Below are 20,927 nucleotides of genomic sequence, written 5' to 3' on the forward strand. Positions count from 1 at the left end.
TATTGATAGTTACTTAGTGAAGCTGGGATTCACAAGAAGCAATGTCGATCCCAACCTCTACTTCAAGGTAGTCCAAGGTATGCCATTGATTTTGGTTTTGTATGTTGATGATCTATTTTTGATAGGTAGTGAGCCTCTAATGATCGAATGTAAGAGGAAGCTAGCCTCTGAGTTTGAGATGAAAGACCTTGGTCTCATGCACTACTTTTTGGGCCTTGAAGTGTGGCAAAAGTCTGGTGAGATTTTCCTTTCACAAGGAAAATACATTGTAAAATTGCTGGAAAGATTTGGAATGACTGAATGTAAATCCATGGTCACTCCAATGGAAATGAACTTCAAGAAATTATGTGGAGATGTTGCAGGACCAGACTTAGAAAATCCATCTTAGTATAGACAACTGATTGGGGCTCTGATGTTCCTTGTGAACACCTGTCCAGACATATGCTATGCAATAAACACTTTGAGTCAATTCATGACCAAGCCCCACCACTCACATTGGATAGTTGCCAGACACATATTGAGATATTTGCATGGGTCGATTACACTTGGCCTGAGATATTCTACTGGAAATGTTCAACTTCATGGATACACTGATGTTGATTGGACCGGAAATGTTATCGACAAGAAAAGTACATCTGGATGTTGTTTCAACCTTGGATCTGCCATGATATCTTGGATGAGAAGGAAACAAAAGTCAGTAGCATTGAGCACAACCGAAGAAAAATATATTGTCACTAGCATGGCTAGTTGCGAGGCAATATGGTTAAGAAAGCTCTTTGGAGAGTTGTTTGAGTAGGTCATAGATACAACAGTGATATACTATGACAAGAAGAGTGGGATCCATTTGGAAAAAAATCCTATCTTTCATGACAAGTCCAAGCATATTGAAATTCGATATCACTTCATTCGAGATATGGTGCAGAGAGGAGCTGTCAAGCTCCATCACATATCGACAAATGAATAGATTGCATATATTCTCACCAAGGCATTACCAAAGAGAAAGTTCTTGATTTTCAGAGAACATCTTGGATTGATGGATGTAGCCCCTCCAGATAAGGGGCAACGCTAATCGAGGACACTGAGCATACTCTTCCCACCCTGCTTGAGCTCCCAGGGTGAGGAATTGAGATAGAGGGCTCCTGGGGTTGAGGGAACTCTGGACAATAGGGTGTTACCCTATCTATTACCCAGGGTTGAAGAATGTTGCTCCCCTATCTTTATAGGGTCAGAGAATGTTGCTCCCCTCTTGGTCTTTGCAAAGTATACCCTAGTTGGCATCATACCCTCAAGCAGGCCAGCTTGATGGGAATACCACTCCTCGTTTTGGCCAACGAGTTGAGAATGTACTTGGGGTGTACAACCCAAGTCGATTATGATGCAGGTGTTCTACCACATGAATATTCTAGGTCATCGATGGGAAGATCAGTAGGCAATAGGATGGGTTGAGATAACCTGATATGATTCTGGGTTGAGGGTAAGCTCCCCGATGAAATTTCAGGGTCAAGGGTGTACTCCCCTATGAGATGAGTTATCCTATTGCTTGGTATGGGTGGAAGCTATCGCTCCTCGATATGGTTCCAGGTTGAGATGTGCTCCTTGATGATATGCTCTTTGATGACGATTGATGATGATATTCCAGGTAGCAGCCCGCTGGCAAAGATTCCAGATAGCAGCTTGATGGATAAAGGGTGGCAACTTGAGCTCTCCTCAGGTATCAGATCTTTCTTCTTCTAGATCTGAGAAAGTTTCAACAGTTAGAGTTGAGCAAAGATAGTCAAGAATTACAACAACTTGATAGGACGATGTAAAGATCAACTAACAGATATTGGCAAGTGGAATTCTTCCTAGTTGAGAGGGAGTGTTAATTTTGCAACTAGGGTCAAATTCCACATTGGATAGCTCAGATGACCAAGATGATGCTTGCATTAAATTCCTCTTTTCGAGAGGACCAAAATCAACCTAAAGATTACCCGATTCGGTTAAGCAGAAGTTAAGTTTTGAATTATTTTATTCATTCAGTCATTATGGAATGGGTCAGCCCTAACCACTTGGGTAACTGCTTGGGTCAACCTCAACCCCAAGTAAACCCTCAAGAAAGCCTATAAAAGGAAGCAACCTCAAGCTCATTTGAACACACTCGATCAAGGCATGTTTCTATTCTTCTATTTTGTTTTGGCTTGCACAGGTTCATCGGTAGAAGTTTGCATTGGGTCTGAAAGTACAGGCAAAAGGTTCGCTCTGGGTTAGGGTTTTTCTGGATCTCGGTCACTAGCACAGAACATAATTTTTTCGTTCTCGGTTGCAGGCACATAGTAGAGAAGAGGTTGATTTTGGCTCTCTGGTCACTCGAAGACAGTTCAATTGGAGTGACTCTAGGTTCATAGGTAGATCAGAAGGATCCGGTCCCCAGTCGCTCACACCAGGTAGCTCAAGGAGTGATCCTGTAACATCAGTCGCTCGCACAGCACAGAAAGGGTGCGACTTTAGTTTTTCAGTTGCTCACACAGCTCAGCCAAGTAGCGAGTCAGCAACTTTGGGTCTTTGCAATTTAGTGATAGAGTCATACGCATAGAGACCCGCTGGGAGCGACTCTGCAGTCACAGTCGCTCGCATATTGTATTTGTGAGAGCGACCTTGAAGTTTCAATCGCCCACAGAGAGTGTTGATGAGAGCGACCCAGTTCAGATCTAGGGTTTTGACATCTTGGCTTCAGTGATCTAGTAGATTTGGGTTTCTTTGATGTTATAACAGATTTGTAGATTTGATTTATTGTTTTCCACTACAAATCATATGTATTGGGCTCATTGTACTCACTGCTGAAATATTTTTATGACAATCTACTAAAGAAGAAGATTTGAAAGGGTTTCCCCCTTGTGGGGTTTTTCCCTGGTCTTGGACCAATCTACTGTCTCTTATGATTGCGCTGTTGTTTTCTCTATTATTGCATGCATTGTTGTTTCTTCGGTTACATTTATGATTGATTATACTGCTAATAATTGGATGCATTGTTAATGAAAAGATAAATTGGGCTAAAGTAACTGATTCAACATTGAACAATCTGAAAATTTAACAATGATTTTATAGAAAAATAATAGAAATGCACTGTGAGATGATGAATATGGAAAGCTTCTAGAAATGACAAGCAAAACAAATGGTGAAAAGATGAAAAATGGGTCATGCCCACAACCACCACAAGCATTAGTGAAAACCATCAAACTCAAAAACGCAGGTTGTTGTATGCCAAAACCCTTGAATACATAGTGTTTCCGTATTAAGTCCAAAATAACATGCACTTAAGTCTAGGAACCATAAGGCACAATGTTGATCATAAACACTAAGAAATAATCAACCCAACAATTGGTAGTGGTTTCATCATTGGTCATTAGTGGTGGGGTCCCATCCAATCACCAAGGGATCTTCATCGACAATATGCTCCTAGCCATAATTAGTTGCATCAAGAGGCTTTGGGTTTCCTAAAATGGCCAGTCCTAAAGTCATAAATTGCTTGTCATTTCTAGTTGTGGAAAGAGGCCAATATAACCACACTCCCATCTCTAAAATGTACTTGCCTACCAAATGTTGAGCCTTTCTATCACCTTAGTAACACTATGCTCATCAAGGCCAAGAAGGGCCAAGTGGCTCCCTACAATTTTGCAAGGGGAGACCACCCCAAAAGTCCAAAAGTTGTTGTAAACGCTCCATCTCCCTTCGAAGATTCCATACTTAAACAATAATCTAAAAGATAAGTTGGAACATGTTAATACATTGTCATATCACAAGAAACTGCATGAAATCTTTCGAGAATTAAACAACACTTTGTTGTGCTTCTTCTGTGGAAAATAAAACACTTCAACACAAACAAGAATCTAGGGAGAATGGACTTATATCACCTATAGGAGCTAGTTGCTTAACAAGGAAGTTTTCCATGAGATGGACACATGGAGACATCATTGACATAGTGACTATAACTAGGTCCTTGACGACTTGGCTAAGGGACAAACCAAATGGAAATGTTTAAGGTTTCATTTCCTCACATTGGGGGCACTACAGATTTTGCACCTAAGGATGTTAATCATTTATCCTCAAACCTACCACAATAAAGAACCATGTAAAGAGCTTTCTTCAGCTCCAAGGTTGGCTTCAAAAGGTGTCACAACAAACACAACCATGTAAAGAGCTTTCTTCAGCTCCAAGGTTGGCTTCAAAAGGTGTCACAACAAACACAACCATGTTTTCTTCTCGAACCTAACTCACCAAAGCTTATTCAAGCTACTTTCTAATGCTAGTTTGAGACAGATCTGTTTGTAGCCTAGAGCAAGCTTATGGTTAGTGAACAATGTCGCACCCTCATTTTGAATCTCACTACCATGCTTGCAGCACAAGAAGGCCCAACATAGGAGGAATTTCACTCTGAGATTATGCTCTGTACACTCTCAAGGATAAACTTATATAGATTGGCCTGTCTGATTTTATGTTTAATTTCCATCTAGGAGATCCATTCTCTCATTTTGTTGTTGAAGAAGTCCTTGGTTGTCTAAATAGCCCTTTTATACAGTGGCAAGGCTAAAAATCATATAGACTCTGCTAGGAGCATCTCATCATAGACTAGGGGAGACTACCATAAACAATGTTCATTTAATGACAAGTCAAGGTCATAAGAGGACATCTCTCCATGTTTGCCTCCCAGGTACTCTGAACCTCAAACATATGAACTATCTTAACATGCATAGGAGTGACAACCAAGTTTTGCAAGGAAATACACTACCAGACACACTTGCCTAGTGGGAACCCTTGACTAATCGTAATTTTGAGTAAAACTTTCAAAGCCTTATTCCCACTCATGCCCTCACCTACCATTCGACACAAGGAGCTTGGCCCTGAATCCAAGTTTTGATAAATCCCCAACCAGCATATTCACGAGTATCACATATATCCAAAGTAACACTATGAAACTCTTTGCCATTAGCATTGTTGGCCCAAAAGAAGTCTCGGAGCCTTTTCCATGCACTGATGCCCCGACGTAGAAAATACCCAAAAGAAACAGTAATGGACATGAGCCACAACCAAAAAATTTGTTCAAATCTGAAACTTAGCTACTATCACCAAAGAATTTGTGACCCCCTCATCAATTTTTTTCAACACACTGCACCACCACTTCTCATAAGTCCTTGAAAGCCTGAAAAGCAAAGAGAATACTGAGGAATTTAAATTTCTGGCCCAATGGAAATCAAGATTCGATGATTCTAAGACTCTATCACCGGATTTTATGCTATCAGGTATTTGAGCACGAGGCCAAACATAATGTATCCAAACACTCCATCGTGCAGTCCCAAGAAGCCTGATCCTCCGAAATGGTAAAAAAGAGTCATCACCAGTGCTTGTTCACCATATAGCCATCATCAAGTTCAGGGATTGGGATATCTTTAACAAGCCCTGCTCCAACCTTATGACAGATCAAATAACCCAGGACTTTGACAACCAACACATACAGGGTTGGAGCTAGTGGACAAACCTTGCCTAATGGATCAAAACAAACCACCTCAGATTTGCATTAGTGGACAGGAGCATTCCACAAAGAAGATATCCACAGCACCAGTGAATGATGAGCCAAAGCTCGAGGCCTTGAACATCGGAATGATGAAATGGCCACTCAACATGGTCATAGGCTTTTCTTAATTCCACTTTTTGGTTATTATCAATTATTTTGTGCAGGTCATTGTGGAAGATGCATCCAAAACCCATGGTACTAGGGAACTCCAATGATACTCCAAATCTCAAATAGTATGGAGATGCATCGCTCATGGGGTTGCCATCACGTTTCAGAGAGTTGATGATATTGGAAGCTAAAGATATGGCTTGATGGATTCAGTACATACATAGTTGTCCACTTTGAACATGAGGTTCTAGCTGGGATGAGGGCATTGAAACCATCATAGCTGATAATGACAGATCATCATCAATAAGAATGGACTTATCATCAAGTAAGAAAGGAGAATATGAGATTTCAAGTTTCTTGACAAACCAGAAAATGAAATTTTAAATGGCTTAAGTTGGCATGGTTCCAGAGTCCATTGTGCCCAGCTTGATACAATTTGGCATATATCAACATGCATGCACATTGCACAACTGCATCTAGTTGGACTCTGTAATGTGGATTCCAAATCTGAATCTCCACTGCGAAGTGCTGTTTTCTTAATAATTGGTTTCTGTAGTTTCTATTAATAATGATGTGACAAAATTTATAAGCATTTAAAAACAAAAACAAAGAAAAAATTAGGCAACAGAAAAGAAGATCTTAGAAACTCAAATAAGCGTTAGAAACTGAGTTACAAATCGCTGGCTACAACAGACCAAACCTTGAACGAGAAACAAAAAGATATAAAAATCCAAGAACATTAATTCGCCATGCTGGCAGTCACTGGAACCAAGATCCATAATTAATCATCATAAAAACATAAAAGATATGCAGATGAAGGGGTTTCATCTTTATCATCTGTCAGACAGCCATTCTCAGCCTTGGGGTTGGGCTTGGGAACAGTGAATTTCCAGCCATCATCGTTCTGCTGCTGTTCTTCCAAAGGCTTCTCTGCTTCAGAATTACTAGTGCCGATGTAGGGAACCTGTTCTGCAGTGGCCAGGGAACGAGACTATGTGGCATTCCCTCGGCCGCCTGACCTTTGGTGTGGCCACTCTACCTCTGAAATTGCTGGGATCAAAACATTTATTCTGTTTTCTTCTACATAGTTTTGATTTTCTGAGTAGAAATATGTCTTTGGGCCTTTCCTCAAAGAAAGGGTTTACCATTTGTACATAACCTCCGACTTAACACCTACTTGACTGTTACTGTGTCATCATCCTTGACAGACTCCACACTTGTATTCTAGTGACCTAGAAGAATGTCATTGCTTTCTGAACTATGAGTATTCGGAGAACGCATTAGGTCATCTTGAACCAGCCTGGAGATAGATTTCATGCGGCAACCATCTGGATTCAAAGTTTTCTCACTACACTTTCTCCGCCGTTTAGGAGAGAAAAAACCACAAGCAAAAGCCTCCAATGCTTTTGTAGTCAAGGGGCGGACCCTTGTGCTTTGCCTTCGTACATTTTCCTGTAGAGTACTTTCATTGTTTTCTTGTGGCTTGATAGAATGGATCTCATCTGGATCATGACTTGAGGACTGTGCAACTCCTGGATTATTAAACACTTCCTGAGGATGCCCAGAATTTGCCTCAGAATAAGAAGTTTCTTCAGACTTTGAAGCTTGTGAGACTTGACTACTCATTTCTGAGACAGAATTGATCGCAATGTTTATTGGTTGATCATGGGGTAAGTTCAAATCAGGCCCTATCTCAGGTATCAATCCGCATATCCGAGAATTCTGAGAATTGTTATTGATATTATTTCCAGAAACCGATTCTGTACTCAGAGAATTAGCATTGATGCTTCTCCCGGCACTTGCTTGAATTGAATATGGTAGGGATATGCTTATTTCTGATGGACTGGCACCTAAAAGAGGTTCAGGCTCAGGAGATTCTTCATTGGGGTCAAATTTCAGCATTGTTGTTTGATCTTTTGACTCACAATATTCTACCAAACTAGCAGCACTTTTATCCTCTTTGTATTTTATACAGGTAGTTAGTTCCCTCTGCTTCAAGGGAGAGAGCAGGCAATCCCTCTGATCAGGGGTTGGTTCCTTGCACATTCCAAAAATCTCATTCCTCTCACCCGAGCTTTCATGATCAACTACAACACGGGCTGACTTTTCCAAATTACAGTTCAATGAATCCCCCTCTGCGTAATGTGTGCAATGTTTCCATTGCTGAGATGGTAGTATTCCTAAATTGTCTGTATCTTCTGTTTCCCAAGACACAGTTTGAGACCTATCAGAGCCATCATCCAGACACAAAGTCACTCTTTCTCGTATCCTAGGTGTTCCTACTCCTTGTGATGTTAGACTGGTGTCAACAACTGTAAATACAAAGGATTGAACTTGTTTAGGTTGAAGATAGGAACAGGGATGGCCTGCATGCCCATTTTCTTCATCTGAATGCTCAGAAGTATGGAAACATTCTGGCTTCACTTCGACCCCTGTTATATCATGTGTGTCTAGTTCAAGCAGCCTTGGATCTGATGCCACCCAGCTTAAAACCTCACTAACAGAATCAAAATAATCAATTCCTTTTGATAGATATTTTCTTGAAAACTTCTGTACACCAGGGGTCAGAAACACTAAAGGCTGCCTCAATTCATAGGCAGCTTTATCGGGTTTCTCAGAACGCCATCCCCTTGCCAAGAGACGAGGCCACACTGCTTCCCAAAATAAGTCATCTGCTTGAGCTTTGCTAAGCCTACAATATCCAATTACAAACTTAATAATCTCTTCAGTAGAAAGGCTTGAACATGCCTTGCCTGTAGGAATTTCATAACGAGAAGAGCTGACTGGGGTTGTCTTTGTTGGGTGTATGACAGCTGCAGTAAGATCTTCCTTGCCTTTTCCAATTCCCACAGCTTGAACAAGTGCACTGGGTCCTGCTAATGCTTTCAGCTTTGTAACAAACTCTTCCATAGAAACTTTTCCATCATTGAATGCCTTTGTTACCTGTTTATCAGAAAAACCTGTGAGACTCTATAGCTGTAAGAACATTCAAAAAATCATAATAGTAGTAAGGAAATATACTTTGCAACTGGGAGACCTTTTTTTGAAATGTTCTTCATAATTGTATTGAGCAAATTCATAAATCGAGAATATTACGAAAATAAGGACAGCAGATAGGCTATCACCACAAAAATGGATGAAGGGATAAAATATTAAAAGACAAAGCCCAAATTCTAAAACCAGATTCCCAAGAACAGCAAATCCTAATTAGAGACAAAACATGGAGAGGCGAATAAGCTTCTCTTTACAATTCCCTGGGATTTCACACAAGGAAGAAGCCTGATCTTGGAAAAAGTAAACAAAAACATCCCTTTATAGCTTCTTGGGCAACATACAAGGGAGCAGCATGTGCCCAGGCAAGAAAATCACTCAACTCTGCCAATACAGTATGCAGGGGAAATTCGTTAAAGTTCATAACCCAAATCTTAAAAAGCAACTGTTCTTACTCAATGAATAAGTTCACTTTTGTGAATGCTGTCCACATGTTTCTCTTCATAAGTTAATTTGTCATTTAGGTTAAATCTATTGCAAAACCAAGAAGATTAATCTGGTCCAACTGGATTATGAAATTCAGTTCATATATATCAGTTGCAAGATGTATCATCCCATCATCATAATGCAAACTCTATTTGCACCCCAATAAATCTAAATTGGTGTCATAGACATCAAAATGTCATCAGCATTCCATTGATGTATGATTAACAACAGCATACCATTTTTACATTCACACAATAAACTGATTTTTTGACGAGAAAACTTTACCTCTGGGATCTCATGTTTCAAATGCTCAGGTATTTCAGGAATAAGGCGTGTCATCAATTCCTGTTGCCGCCATCTACAGAAAATGCGCTGGCCCTGGATACACCTTCTGCTTCTTGTCTTTCTAGATTCTGCCCATCTGCAATATGACTCTGTATTGAAGAATTTGCCATAATAGTGTGATAATATATCCCCCATTTCTTTGGTTTGCACAAATCTTTTCACTGCTTTAAGATTTTTCCCAAAAATATACAGCCCAAGTATGAATAAATCTTCCTCACTTTTACTCCAGGATGCACTTGGGCTGCCAGGCACTATCATGTAACCTTTTGAGCTTGCATCTTCCCCCATATTATGTATTCCTTTCTGCTGAACCTGGCAATTGGAATCAATGCAGTGTTTGTTTAAGTCCAAAAAACCAACTTTCATCTTCTTGACCATCTTACAACCAACCCTGCCCCTTTTTCTTCGACGCCCATGATAATAGGAAGAAGTATCAAGCAAAGTCTTAGTTGCCACAGTAGATTCTGTCAAGGTACCCTCTGGTCTTAAGAAATCTGGCTTCAAACCTGTAATTATATTTTCCTCTCTGAGTTGGCCAGTGTTACTGATCGCATGGGTACATAGATCATTTTCCAGTTCAGATAAATCAACCTGACACAATTCACAATCTTTCTTTATAGCTCCAATTGGGGAAGACTGCTTTGAATGGAACTCATTATCTGAGAGTGTTCCATTTCCAAAAGGTGAAAAACAACGTATCTGCATTACCGGCACAGGTAATCCCTCCACAAACAGTAGCTCAAATTCATCAGCCTTGTCATCCGTATAATCCCTACTGTAATTCATTCCCAGTTGATCACAGCCCATTTGCAGCTTAAATGGTGACACGTTGACTTGAAACTTATCTCCAATCCGGGGGGGAATATGTGGACTATCAGAGTCATCGCTGGAGTAAGTAGGTGCTGATGACAGTAATGGACTTCCACATATTTCATTAATTGGCTCACTCCCATCACTGCTTTCAGGAATAGATGACTGCATTTCCTGTATTGTGAAAGCCAGTCTCTTCATCTAATGACAGTATAGAGATCTGAACAGACAAACAGATTTTTTGAGAAGCCCAACATTATCAAATTCAAGGCCATAAACAGCAGTAGCGACACACTCAAGTACTTGAAATGGGCAATTGCTGGATAACAGAATAGACAAACTTAGATTCAACACATCAAACAGTGGTTTCCTTTAGTCCTAGACAAATCTAAAAGCATAATAATTGAGTCCAGAGTTAATCTGCGTTTGTTTCATCATTAACATAAGATAAGTTTATTATGGTACAAATGTAAGGATCAACTCAGAAATTCCTCTCATTGATTGATTGCACAGCTCAGAAGTCTTTGATAGACTGAGAAAATTCAATACCAAACACCTGTTGTAAAAGAAGAAATTCATCTTGACTTTGCAGATTCAACACATCAAACAGTGGTTTCCTTTAGTCCTAGCCAAATCTAAAAGCATAGTAATTGAGTTCCGAGTTAATCTGCATTTGTTTCATCATTAACATAAGATAAGTTTATTATGGTACAAATGTAAGTATCAACTCCGAAATTCCTCTCATTGATTGATTGTACAGCTCAGAAATCTTTGATAGACTAAGAAAATTCAATACCAAATACCTGTTGTAAAAGAAGAAATTCATCTTGACTAGCAACCATGCTTTCAATCTTGCAGATGTCTCGGAGCTAAGAGATTGAGGCTTCTGTTGAAAATTGAGATACATAGACAGAGGTTTCGGTACATAGACAGAGGTTACAGTATTAGGGTTGGGTCCTTGGAATATAAACCCATGTTATGATCCATATGACTCCACAATAATGTAATGTCCTAGGGTAATTTTAACCCGTAGGATTATACATTTATCAGGGATTACAATAATTCAACAAGATTATACAACAGCAGTGTTCATTTATTTAACAGTAGACATCATTGAAATAGCACAAAGATTTCCACCGTAATAAAGATCTCTAACAGTGATATGATTCCCAACTAAGTTAGGGATGACTGCCCAACCAAACAGTAGATTCTTCCAACCAATTATCACAATATAATTCTGATTTTCAAGATCAATACTCAGCAATTCAACTACTTATCCAATCCTACTTTGACTACACCAATCATAGCTCACTGCCTAATGTCTAAGGGCAAACAGCACACTAATTACAACTCACTGTTTGATGCCCTTGGCCAACTGTGATGGTATGTGCTGTTCCAGTGGGATCCAAATTACTGCCACAGAGATCTGGCTCCTTGTTCTTTCCTCCAATGACTCAACATATCTCTGCTGTTTGACTCGCTGTCACATTAATCGGAATTAGAGCTGACTGCAGCTGGATTTCACTGGCTCACTTTTGCTGGAGATGGCTGCCCGAACTTAACTGATTGTAGAAGACCCTAATTCATCCTTGATCCACAGAATCCAAGTTGTCCCTTGAACATAGCCAAAGAAAGTATGTAATAGGGTTCAGCTGTCTGAGGATACCCGCAACAGAAAATTTGGCCCTGCCGCTTGGGGTCTTCCTATGGCCCTGTGGTCTGCAAACAAAATCACACAACTTCTTCAACACATTGATTATCACAAGGTTAGCTGATCCATTGTTCAACACAACTGGGCTGATCTTTCCAATCAGTGTTCATCAGTTGACACAGCTTCATACACTATAATTCTGCCTTGTAGCTGCTTCTCTTGTTCCATAGGATACCCAACTGTTAGGGACTTTACCAAACAACCTTTTAGCAAATGAAAAGGGTGTTTCAACATCACAGCTCTAAGGGTCTTCATACTCAGACTTTTTAACAGTAGCAAGTCTTCCTTTTGTTCACTGTACAAATACAGTTGTTCAAAATATTATGAACAAACCTACATGCTTCACCAAGTTGACTGTTCAAGAGCATATGATACACACTTACCTAACAGTGATTTTGATCCTCAAATATTTTAGCATCAAACTAACCTTCACATATTCCATTGATTTAGGGCTTACTGTACAACCCACACATCTGCGATATGATCCAGAACTTAGGGCTTACATAAGCAACCCATTGACTATCCTCTTTAGGGGCTTGAGACAGTCCCTAAAGATCCTTGGCATTCTGGGCATCAAAATCACTGGCATATCTCAACCTAGATGGCTCCTTCCTGTGGCCATCTTAGACCCTCGACCATCTCTGATTCTTCTGGGTTCAGACCTGAGGAATTGAGGTAAAGGTTGGGGTGACTTGCAAGGAAGAGGGACTGAGGTGGCACTAAGTCTGTCGTTAACGATACCCTTCCCCTAATCCTTACAAATCTACGTGTCTTCATTCTTACAAGAGGACAAAGCCTCCAAGAGAACTGCGAGGTCACATGTTGGAACCTTACTCTGTACTAGATGGAAGAAAGATTAGGAAAACTTTTGTCCTATGATGTCTATACAACTATGCTTATGCTTGGAGGTAAGTTTTAAATATGCATGTCTAATACTAGAGTGCCTAATGAAATGATTGAGTGTTAATGCTTCCAAAGAAAAGTGTTGATAACAATGCTTCCAAATAAGTGAAATGAGATAATGCTCAAGATAAATTGCACCAATAACTTCAATGGAAAAATTAGAGTGAAACTAGCTCAATGTCACTTCACAAGCTTTCATATAAAAATTTCTTATAATCATGTACACAAGTTTATTGCAAACCAAATGAGCTAAGTGAAATTAGACAAGTAAGTTGCTCAAAGTAAATTGCTTCAAATAAATGATGACAATACAATGCTCCAAGAAATATCAACAATAATCAAAATGACATGTAACCATAAGTTGACATAAAATGATGAAGCATGTACCCAAATAACTTATGAAGCAATCACCAAGTAAAATAAAGGAGATGGATTAATGAACAAACCAAAGCTTGCCAAAAATGTAAAGTACTTGCTTGTGTGTTGTAACTTGAAAGCACATAAAATGAGTTGCTCAAAAGAAATGTTGCAAGTGTTGTAGCTTAAGCAACAATAAATTGCACAATACAAGAACTTGAGAAATGAAAATGGCAAACTAGACAAGCTCAACTTTGCAAATGAAAAGAGATGTGAGTGTTGTGTTAAGTCTAGAAATTAACCATGCATAGTACAAATTAGGTTAGAAAAAGTAGAGTGCATGCAAATGAACTAAACATGAAATTTAGAAACTAAACGAGAGAAATTAATCCACCCACAAGAATAAGTCCTCCCTCTAAATGAGGAGGTGGGATACCATGGGAGATGTTGAGAAATCAATGCTAGTAGAGTTAGGGTTAGATTTCTCTTTCTTGATAATTACTTGTGAATTATGTTGGCTTCTTTTACTTCTTTGTTATATTATCTTTCATCAAGCAATTACCAAATTATGTGTGTATGAAGATCACAAAAACACAAGACACAAGATGTAGGCACTCTGCTAGGGCAAAACCCCTATCTAGGGGAAAACCTAGTCAAAATCTCTTCCTTCAATAGTTTTCTTGAGACTCTTCAACCTAGACATAGACCTCCTCCAACCACCAAGTCAGCCTCCTCTTCCAGCAACTTCGACCTAGAACTTCAACCTTGAAGCAACAACACTTCGACCCAACAAATGGCAGCAGCAGCAATTTCGACTTGACAAGAAAGACTTTGATCTCCTAGAGGAATCCACACGAGAGAGAGAGAGATAGCCCAAAATTTCGATCTTGCCTTTTTCTCCCTTCTTCTCCAACTTCGCACTCCTTTTAGCCTCCTTTCCTACTTCGCACTTTTCTAGCTCTTTCTTCTGGATATCGAACTTGTGTGAGAGAGAGTGAATGCTCCAAATGAATTCGAACTGCTCCAATATATAGGCTTCTAGTGAGGTCGAATTACCCAGTTTGAGGCCGACTTGATCTCCTTGAGGCCAACTTGGTGTGGAGGTGTCAAATACCTAATTTGACTCAATAATAAATCTTTTTACATGATTCAAAAGCCCAAGAAGGGTCTCATAAAATGTACAATGACTCTAATGACTCAATATAAATCCTAGGAGTCCACAATGGGGACTTTGACTAATAAAAGATGACCCAAGCATGAAGCCCATGCTTTAATAAGTCATTATAATAATAATAATAATAAAAACTTATTCATTCTTTTGACAAGTACATTACATAATGACTCAAACACATTTATGAAGACCGAACCTAGTTACATTCTTCAACAAGAGGATCTCCTAAGCTCCCTCAAGCAAAATTAATTTTATTAGAGTGATGTTACAATGAAGAGAAACCTCTTAAAAAGCTGCCCAATGAGTCAAGGGGAGTTTTTACAAAAATATCAATTATAAGAGCTAGATCTCCTCCTTAAGAAAGGCAAGAACCTAGCAACTAAAGTTACAAGAAAGGCTCTTTCACATCTAAAAGTGTAAGGGACTATTTTGCAGCAGTCAAATCAGCCACAAAGAAGGTTGCAATCAGCGCATAGGCAAGAGGCTATGCCTCTATTAGCCCACGACATTGTTAAAATATAATGCTTCCCTCAAGCTAAACTCAGTCCTGCAAGAAAATGGAGGCCCCAAATGTTCTCAGCCTCACAAGAAAGCATCCAATTTAATGCCAAAGGATCCTACAAAAAGTGTGTTAGTAGTCTCAAGTGCTTCTTCCCTCAATCTTGCCACAAAAATGAGTTAGCAAAGGTTACAAAACAAATCCGATATTAGTGGACAACAAGCAAAGGAATGATTAGAGTGATGTTACAATGAAGAGAAACCTCTTAAAAAGCTGCCCAATGAGTCAAGGGGAGTTTTTACAAAAATATCAATTATAAGAGCTAGATCTCCTCCTTAAGAAAGGCAAGAACCTAGCAACTAAAGTTACAAGAAAGGCTCTTTCACATCTAAAAGTGTAAGGGACTATTTTGCAGCAGTCAAATCAGCCACAAAGAAGGTTGCAATCAGCGCATAGGCAAGAGGCTATGCCTCTATTAGCCCACGACATTGTTAAAATATAATGCTTCCCTCAAGCTAAACTCAGTCCTGCAAGAAAATGGAGGCCCCAAATGTTCTCAGCCTCACAAGAAAGCATCCAATTTAATGCCAAAGGATCCTACAAAAAGTGTGTTAGTAGTCTCAAGTGCTTCTTCCCTCAATCTTGCCACAAAAATGAGTTAGCAAAGGTTACAAAACAAATCCGATATTAGTGGACAACAAGCAAAGGAATGAAGGAAATATTTACAACTACTATACAAGAGACTAAGCTAAAAAGTATGAGTAAGACTCTCCTCTTTACTTAGCCATCATCAAGCTCTTGATAGCAAATTTAACCAATGAAAGCACAAGATATTTGAAAGTAAATAATTTGAATAGATTAAACTTGTCTACAAACTAGTGCTAGGGTGCCTATAAGAAAAACTCGAATGATGAGACTATGGGATTCAAAACAAATGAGAGTTCCTCCTATTGTTGCTCAAATTGTACAGGCAAGGTGCGATGACTCAAGGTTGGGGTTGTCACTCTGATCCCTGCCTTCTCTGTTCTAGTTGTCTCCCAACAATAGGCTATAGGGGTTAGTCCCTATGGAATATGAGAATGCGAGATTTGTTGGCAACCAACAAATCCTGGAGACACAACTGAATGGCCTCATCACTTGGTTTATTTAGCAAGTTTTAGAGATTAGATTAGATTATTATGTGACTCCTTATGGTGTCAAATACTTGTTTTATTTCAGTTATACCAAATGACCAAATGAACAGTTGCTACTTAAAAGGTGCTTAGATATCCTATATGAAATGCAAGTCCTACAATCTAGGTGGGATGCAAGATCTTGGTTTATTTTAGTTAAATGCTTAACTAGGTGAATCCCTTAATCCTTAGCTGTTTTGAGGCTAGTCTTTGTTACCCACCATTTTGTGGGTGATATCCATAGGGGAAAGTTTTTCTCCATGACAGTCCTCAGTCGACAACCCCTTGCAGCCACCAACTAGCTCGTTGTGTCATTTCTCCGCCACCTGAGCCAACCATGTGGTCCCTCATCCATCTGTCATGATCGTATGTTTGAAGGTGGGCCTCCCAAACCTAAAGGTATGCCTTGTCATTTGGTAATTAAGTATTTTAGTTTACTTATCATGGAAACTCTTGGGCATGGACTAATGGGGGGATTCGGCAGAAAGAGTGGACTAGGTTTGTGCTCTTGTCCCCTAGATCTCTTTTAGGATGTTAACCTTGAACCCTAGTCCTGTGGGATCTCTTTTACTGGCCTTTGGGTTTCTGGGATGGTATTACATGGGAAACCCCGATTTTGGATGCGTGGTCCTGATCCCCGATTCACATATATCACTCCCCTTCTGCTCATTATAACCCCTTTCATCACTTCTCCCACCTAGGTCCACATTCCTCCATTGGGTCCACATAGGGTCTCATCCACCTCCTCCCCTTGCCCACATCTTGAGTCGGGCCTGAAACGATGTCCTGGAGGTTGATGCAGCTAAAAAGAAAAGAAAAAGCATAATTGGCCACATTCAATAGGAAATTGTACCACAAAATGCAAAACATGGCCGGGACAAACACATTTAGCACATGGGAAAAAGCCATTACATGAGCTCTTCCCCTTCCATGGCTATCACCCAGGTTCCTAAAGGCCCTAGATGAGTCTCCTTCATCATTCAAGAACCCATGATTGTCCCAACCCCTAGTGGGACATGAACCACCCTACCTTAAAGGGGGTATCCATTGCCATATCTCACACATCATGCTCTTACTCCTTGAGCCCCGAGCAGTTAATTAAAGAAAAATCATAAAAAGGCATGTTGTCGCTCAGATTGACACGACAACGCTCAGACCGGGGGCTGTCACCCTGATCCCCGATCTCTCCGTTTAAGCCTGTCTCCCGCGGCTAAGGGGGGTAGACCCTATGAGATGATGAAGACCAACTGCCAAACAGTTGGGCTGGGAGACACGAGACACGATATGATAAGCACCAGAAGGATTTAGAAGTTAAAAGACCAGTGCCTTAAGAGATTAAATTTTAAGTGATCACTTAGTAAATATTTCAGAAATGTAAACGATGTGTAGCAATCATTCATCCTCAAATGACTAGAACAGGTGCAGGATATTCGATAAACACACGGAGTTCTTATAATGACCAGAGCTTAATAACGATATTCAGTAATTAAAAGAGATGAATGCTTTCAAACAACCACGAGAATCATAAATCATTAATCAGATACCACATGCAGCTAATCTTTAAGATGATCAAAACATTTATTCCACATCAGATAAGTGTGATATTTCCCGAGAACAACTGGATCTGGCAAACAAGGAAATTTTCCACAAGCTTTTTTCAATTTTATTTTTTTTAAATATTTTTTTTTTTTCTAGGTTAAGACTAAACTAAGTACCCACGGGGAATTGAACCAGTGACCTATCGCAAGGAGTGCCTTAACAGCGCACCCATTCACCATCAATCCAAAGCCCCGTGGGCTATTTTTTTTAAATATTAAACAAAACCTAAAAAATAAAAAAAAAATCTAAATTAAAATTAATCTAAAATAAAAATTTAAAACTAAGCCTAAAACCTATGAAATTTTTTATTTTTTATATTTTAAAACAAAACCAAACTTAAAATCTAATTAAAACTAAAATCTAAAAAGTGAAAAAATCCCCTTTTTTTATATATTATATTTTTAAAGTTTAAAAATCTAAACTAAAAAACTATAAAAGTCTAAACTAAAGTCTAATAAAAATAAAAGAAACTTTTTTAATCATTTTATTTATTTATTTTTATGATTTTCTATTTTATATTTTTTTATGATTTTTTAATTAATAAAATTTAAAAAAAAATTAAAATTATTTAAACTAAATCTAAAGCTTAAAAAATAAAATTAAACTATCAAACTAAAAATTTAATTCCTAAAATAAATATAAAAAAAAACTATTGAAATCGAAAGTGCATTCTAATATTAAACTTAACTAAAAGCTAAACTAAATAAAAAAAAAACTATGTCTAAACCTAAAAGGGGCGAAACTTGAAACGATTTTGATGATTTTTTTATTTTTTTATTTTTATTACAATGTAAAAAAAATTAAAATTAAATCTAAATGAAACGTAAAACCTAAATAAAAAAAAAAAAAACGAATCCTAAACTAAGAACCTTACCTTACTCACCATACGCATTCCACAAATACGACGCTACTCTGCTCACAAAAAAAAATTTGCTGAGTGCTTTAGTGTATGGCGGGACGGTAGCAGGACTTCTGAGCGTTTGCAGGTGTGGAGAGGCGTGGGGACCCTCGACGGAAGCTGGATGATACGCTTGAGGATGGAGCTCGACACTGTAAGAGCTTTACACCATTTTTTTTTTGAGACCAGCAACCAGACGGCAGAGGAATAAAACGCGAATCGGTTGTGATTTCGACGATAATACACAGTAGATTTCAAGAGATCACGTGGCCCGATGATGAAGACGCCAGATAGATTGCAGTCGTTGAGGATCGATTTGAAACTGGGATCAGATCTGGCGTTTGCCGAATCAAGGAAACCGGTTCACAGGAGCTTTCCCTGATGCCTACGCATTGAAATGCACCGTCGTTTTTTTAAATGGACATGCTACGGTGGCGCGGAACAAAAATCTCGTTGTTTATGCCTGAGATGCGTTGTTTGCTCACGCTGTATACACACAAAAATTTATTGCATTTAGATTTAACAAATAAAGCCTGCGTCAAAATTTTTGAAGGAGATGCCTGCGGGCCGATCCTGGGCAACTGAAATTAAAAGAAAATAAAACCCTAATTAAAACTGTATAAAGCAAAAATTCGAAACCTTAGAACAGCTGATTAATGTACAGATCTTTGGCCCCTTAATAGCCAGATTCAGCAATAAGCACAGAAATATTTTAAAGAATAAAAATTTCAGGTTTTCACTGTGAAGAACTTCAGAAAATCTCTCATGCAACTTAGAAAAATAAACTAAATGATAGACCCAGGATCAAATCCAACTGGGCTCAGCAAAAAACGCTTGCGGGAGTTGGCTGGTTCAGCCGAGAACTTCCCCAAACGCCCGTTAATTCTTCAGTAAGGGTTTTCTGCACAGCTCAGAACAACCATCAGTAAAGAGGGCAAAAATGCTGCTAGATCTCAAAAAGTAATGGAGATACCTGCCATTACTTCAGAAACCCTAACAACACTCAAACCCTAGCAAGTGAACAAGATACCTGTGCTCACAATACTCTACAATAAGCTATTATTAATGGCTGAAACATAAAATATGCAGAAACTAAATTAGCTCACAGCACTTCCAGAGAGTAACACCAGCGAGATTTGGACCCCAAAGTCTTCTTTTATTAACCAGAAACAGATTTACAAGAGAGCTTCTTCAGTACCAGACTCACAGATCCTATTATCTGAAATGACCCTTAGCACCCTATTTAAAGGAAATGATCCCAACGGCTAGTTCGAGTGATCCATGTCGAAATGATCTCGACCGTCGATGAGGATCAAGACATCTCTTAATCTCATCCGTCGATTTATTAAAAAATGATATTTTGCATGCATTCACTTAAAATATTATTATTTTATTATTTAGGGTTTTCACTTTATTTTATAATGTTTTATTATTTTTTATTTATTTCATTTTTTAATTTTTATTTATTTTATTATTTTTATTTATTTTCTCAAATGGATCATCGAACTAAGCCTTCGGAAACATCACCTAGGACCTAGGACTTAGGACTCATGAGGGGATTTAAAACATTTTTCAACCCTCAAGACACATTACATCATGACTTTTACAATTTACATCTTAAGGGGACAAACCCACTTAACATAGACCCTCATAAATCACCCAGTTTCTGCGACACAACTATAATCTAGCAGATTAACACACTAGGATTCTCCTAAAGTTCTAATAACAAAATGCATCCCAGCTTTGGGGTCAGGCTGAAGGAAAACTCTGCCGATCGTAGATCGGTGAGACGAAAAACCTTCCGGGACGTAGATTATCATTAGAAAGTTAGGTCCACCTAGGCAATTTACATACACGACTCATATCTGCTAGGATTATTTACAATTCATTCATGCAGACTGGGTTTACAATTAAAATGATGAAACTGCTGATGACTGCAGGATGGCACGGACATGTCGATCAGGTGCTGCCCCTTTTCGCAAAGAAAAAGGGGGTGTACTGCATGGGTAGTCGACCGGTAGTGGTCAACAAGGCAAAAGGCATATAAAGAAGGGTGGAAAAATCAAGGTTGGGGCACTTCATCTACCACGATTGCTCCCTCCTATACATTATATACCCAAGTGTGGGCTTCCCTTTTACTAGCTACCCTTGTACCCCAACATGTGGCCCAGGGTTGCCCTTTTTATTCCCTACTCCATTCATCTCTTTGTCACATGCCATCACCCTTTAAAGAATGTACCTTGGACATATTATCCCCTGTAGAAGTAGAAACCACCTAATAGGATGCTTGGTTAACCCCATTTGGAGCTTGGAGACATTAGCACCTGCC

At 39.0% G+C, this 20,927-nt stretch overlaps 1 protein-coding gene across 4 annotated transcripts in view; it reads right to left on the bottom strand.

The window, feature by feature from the left end:
• Positions 1-6,273: 6,273 nt before the first annotated feature.
• The window catches only part of LOC149200140 (uncharacterized), a 111,214-nt gene continuing 96,560 nt past the window's right edge, over positions 6,274-20,927 (bottom strand). For 2 of the 4 annotated variants that reach the window (XM_089402611.1, XM_089402609.1), the window contains 2 exons: positions 9,419-10,508; positions 6,274-8,599 (listed from right to left, as the gene is read on the bottom strand). In XM_089402611.1, coding sequence (XP_089258737.1) covers positions 6,881-8,599; positions 9,419-10,489 — 2,790 coding nt within the window. In that variant the 5' untranslated portion in view covers positions 10,490-10,508 and the 3' untranslated portion in view covers positions 6,274-6,880. Of the gene's footprint in view, positions 8,600-9,418; positions 10,608-20,927 lie in introns of all 4 variants that reach the window. The other 2 variants (XM_089402610.1, XM_089402612.1) reach the window with 2 other exon arrangements.

The sequence above is a fragment of the Pinus tabuliformis genome, chromosome 2_1 (genome assembly GCF_031772625.1).
Source record: "Pinus tabuliformis cultivar Carrire ecotype Pingquan chromosome 2_1, CPIR1, whole genome shotgun sequence".
In the NCBI taxonomy this organism is placed as follows: Eukaryota; Viridiplantae; Streptophyta; class Pinopsida; order Pinales; family Pinaceae; genus Pinus; species Pinus tabuliformis.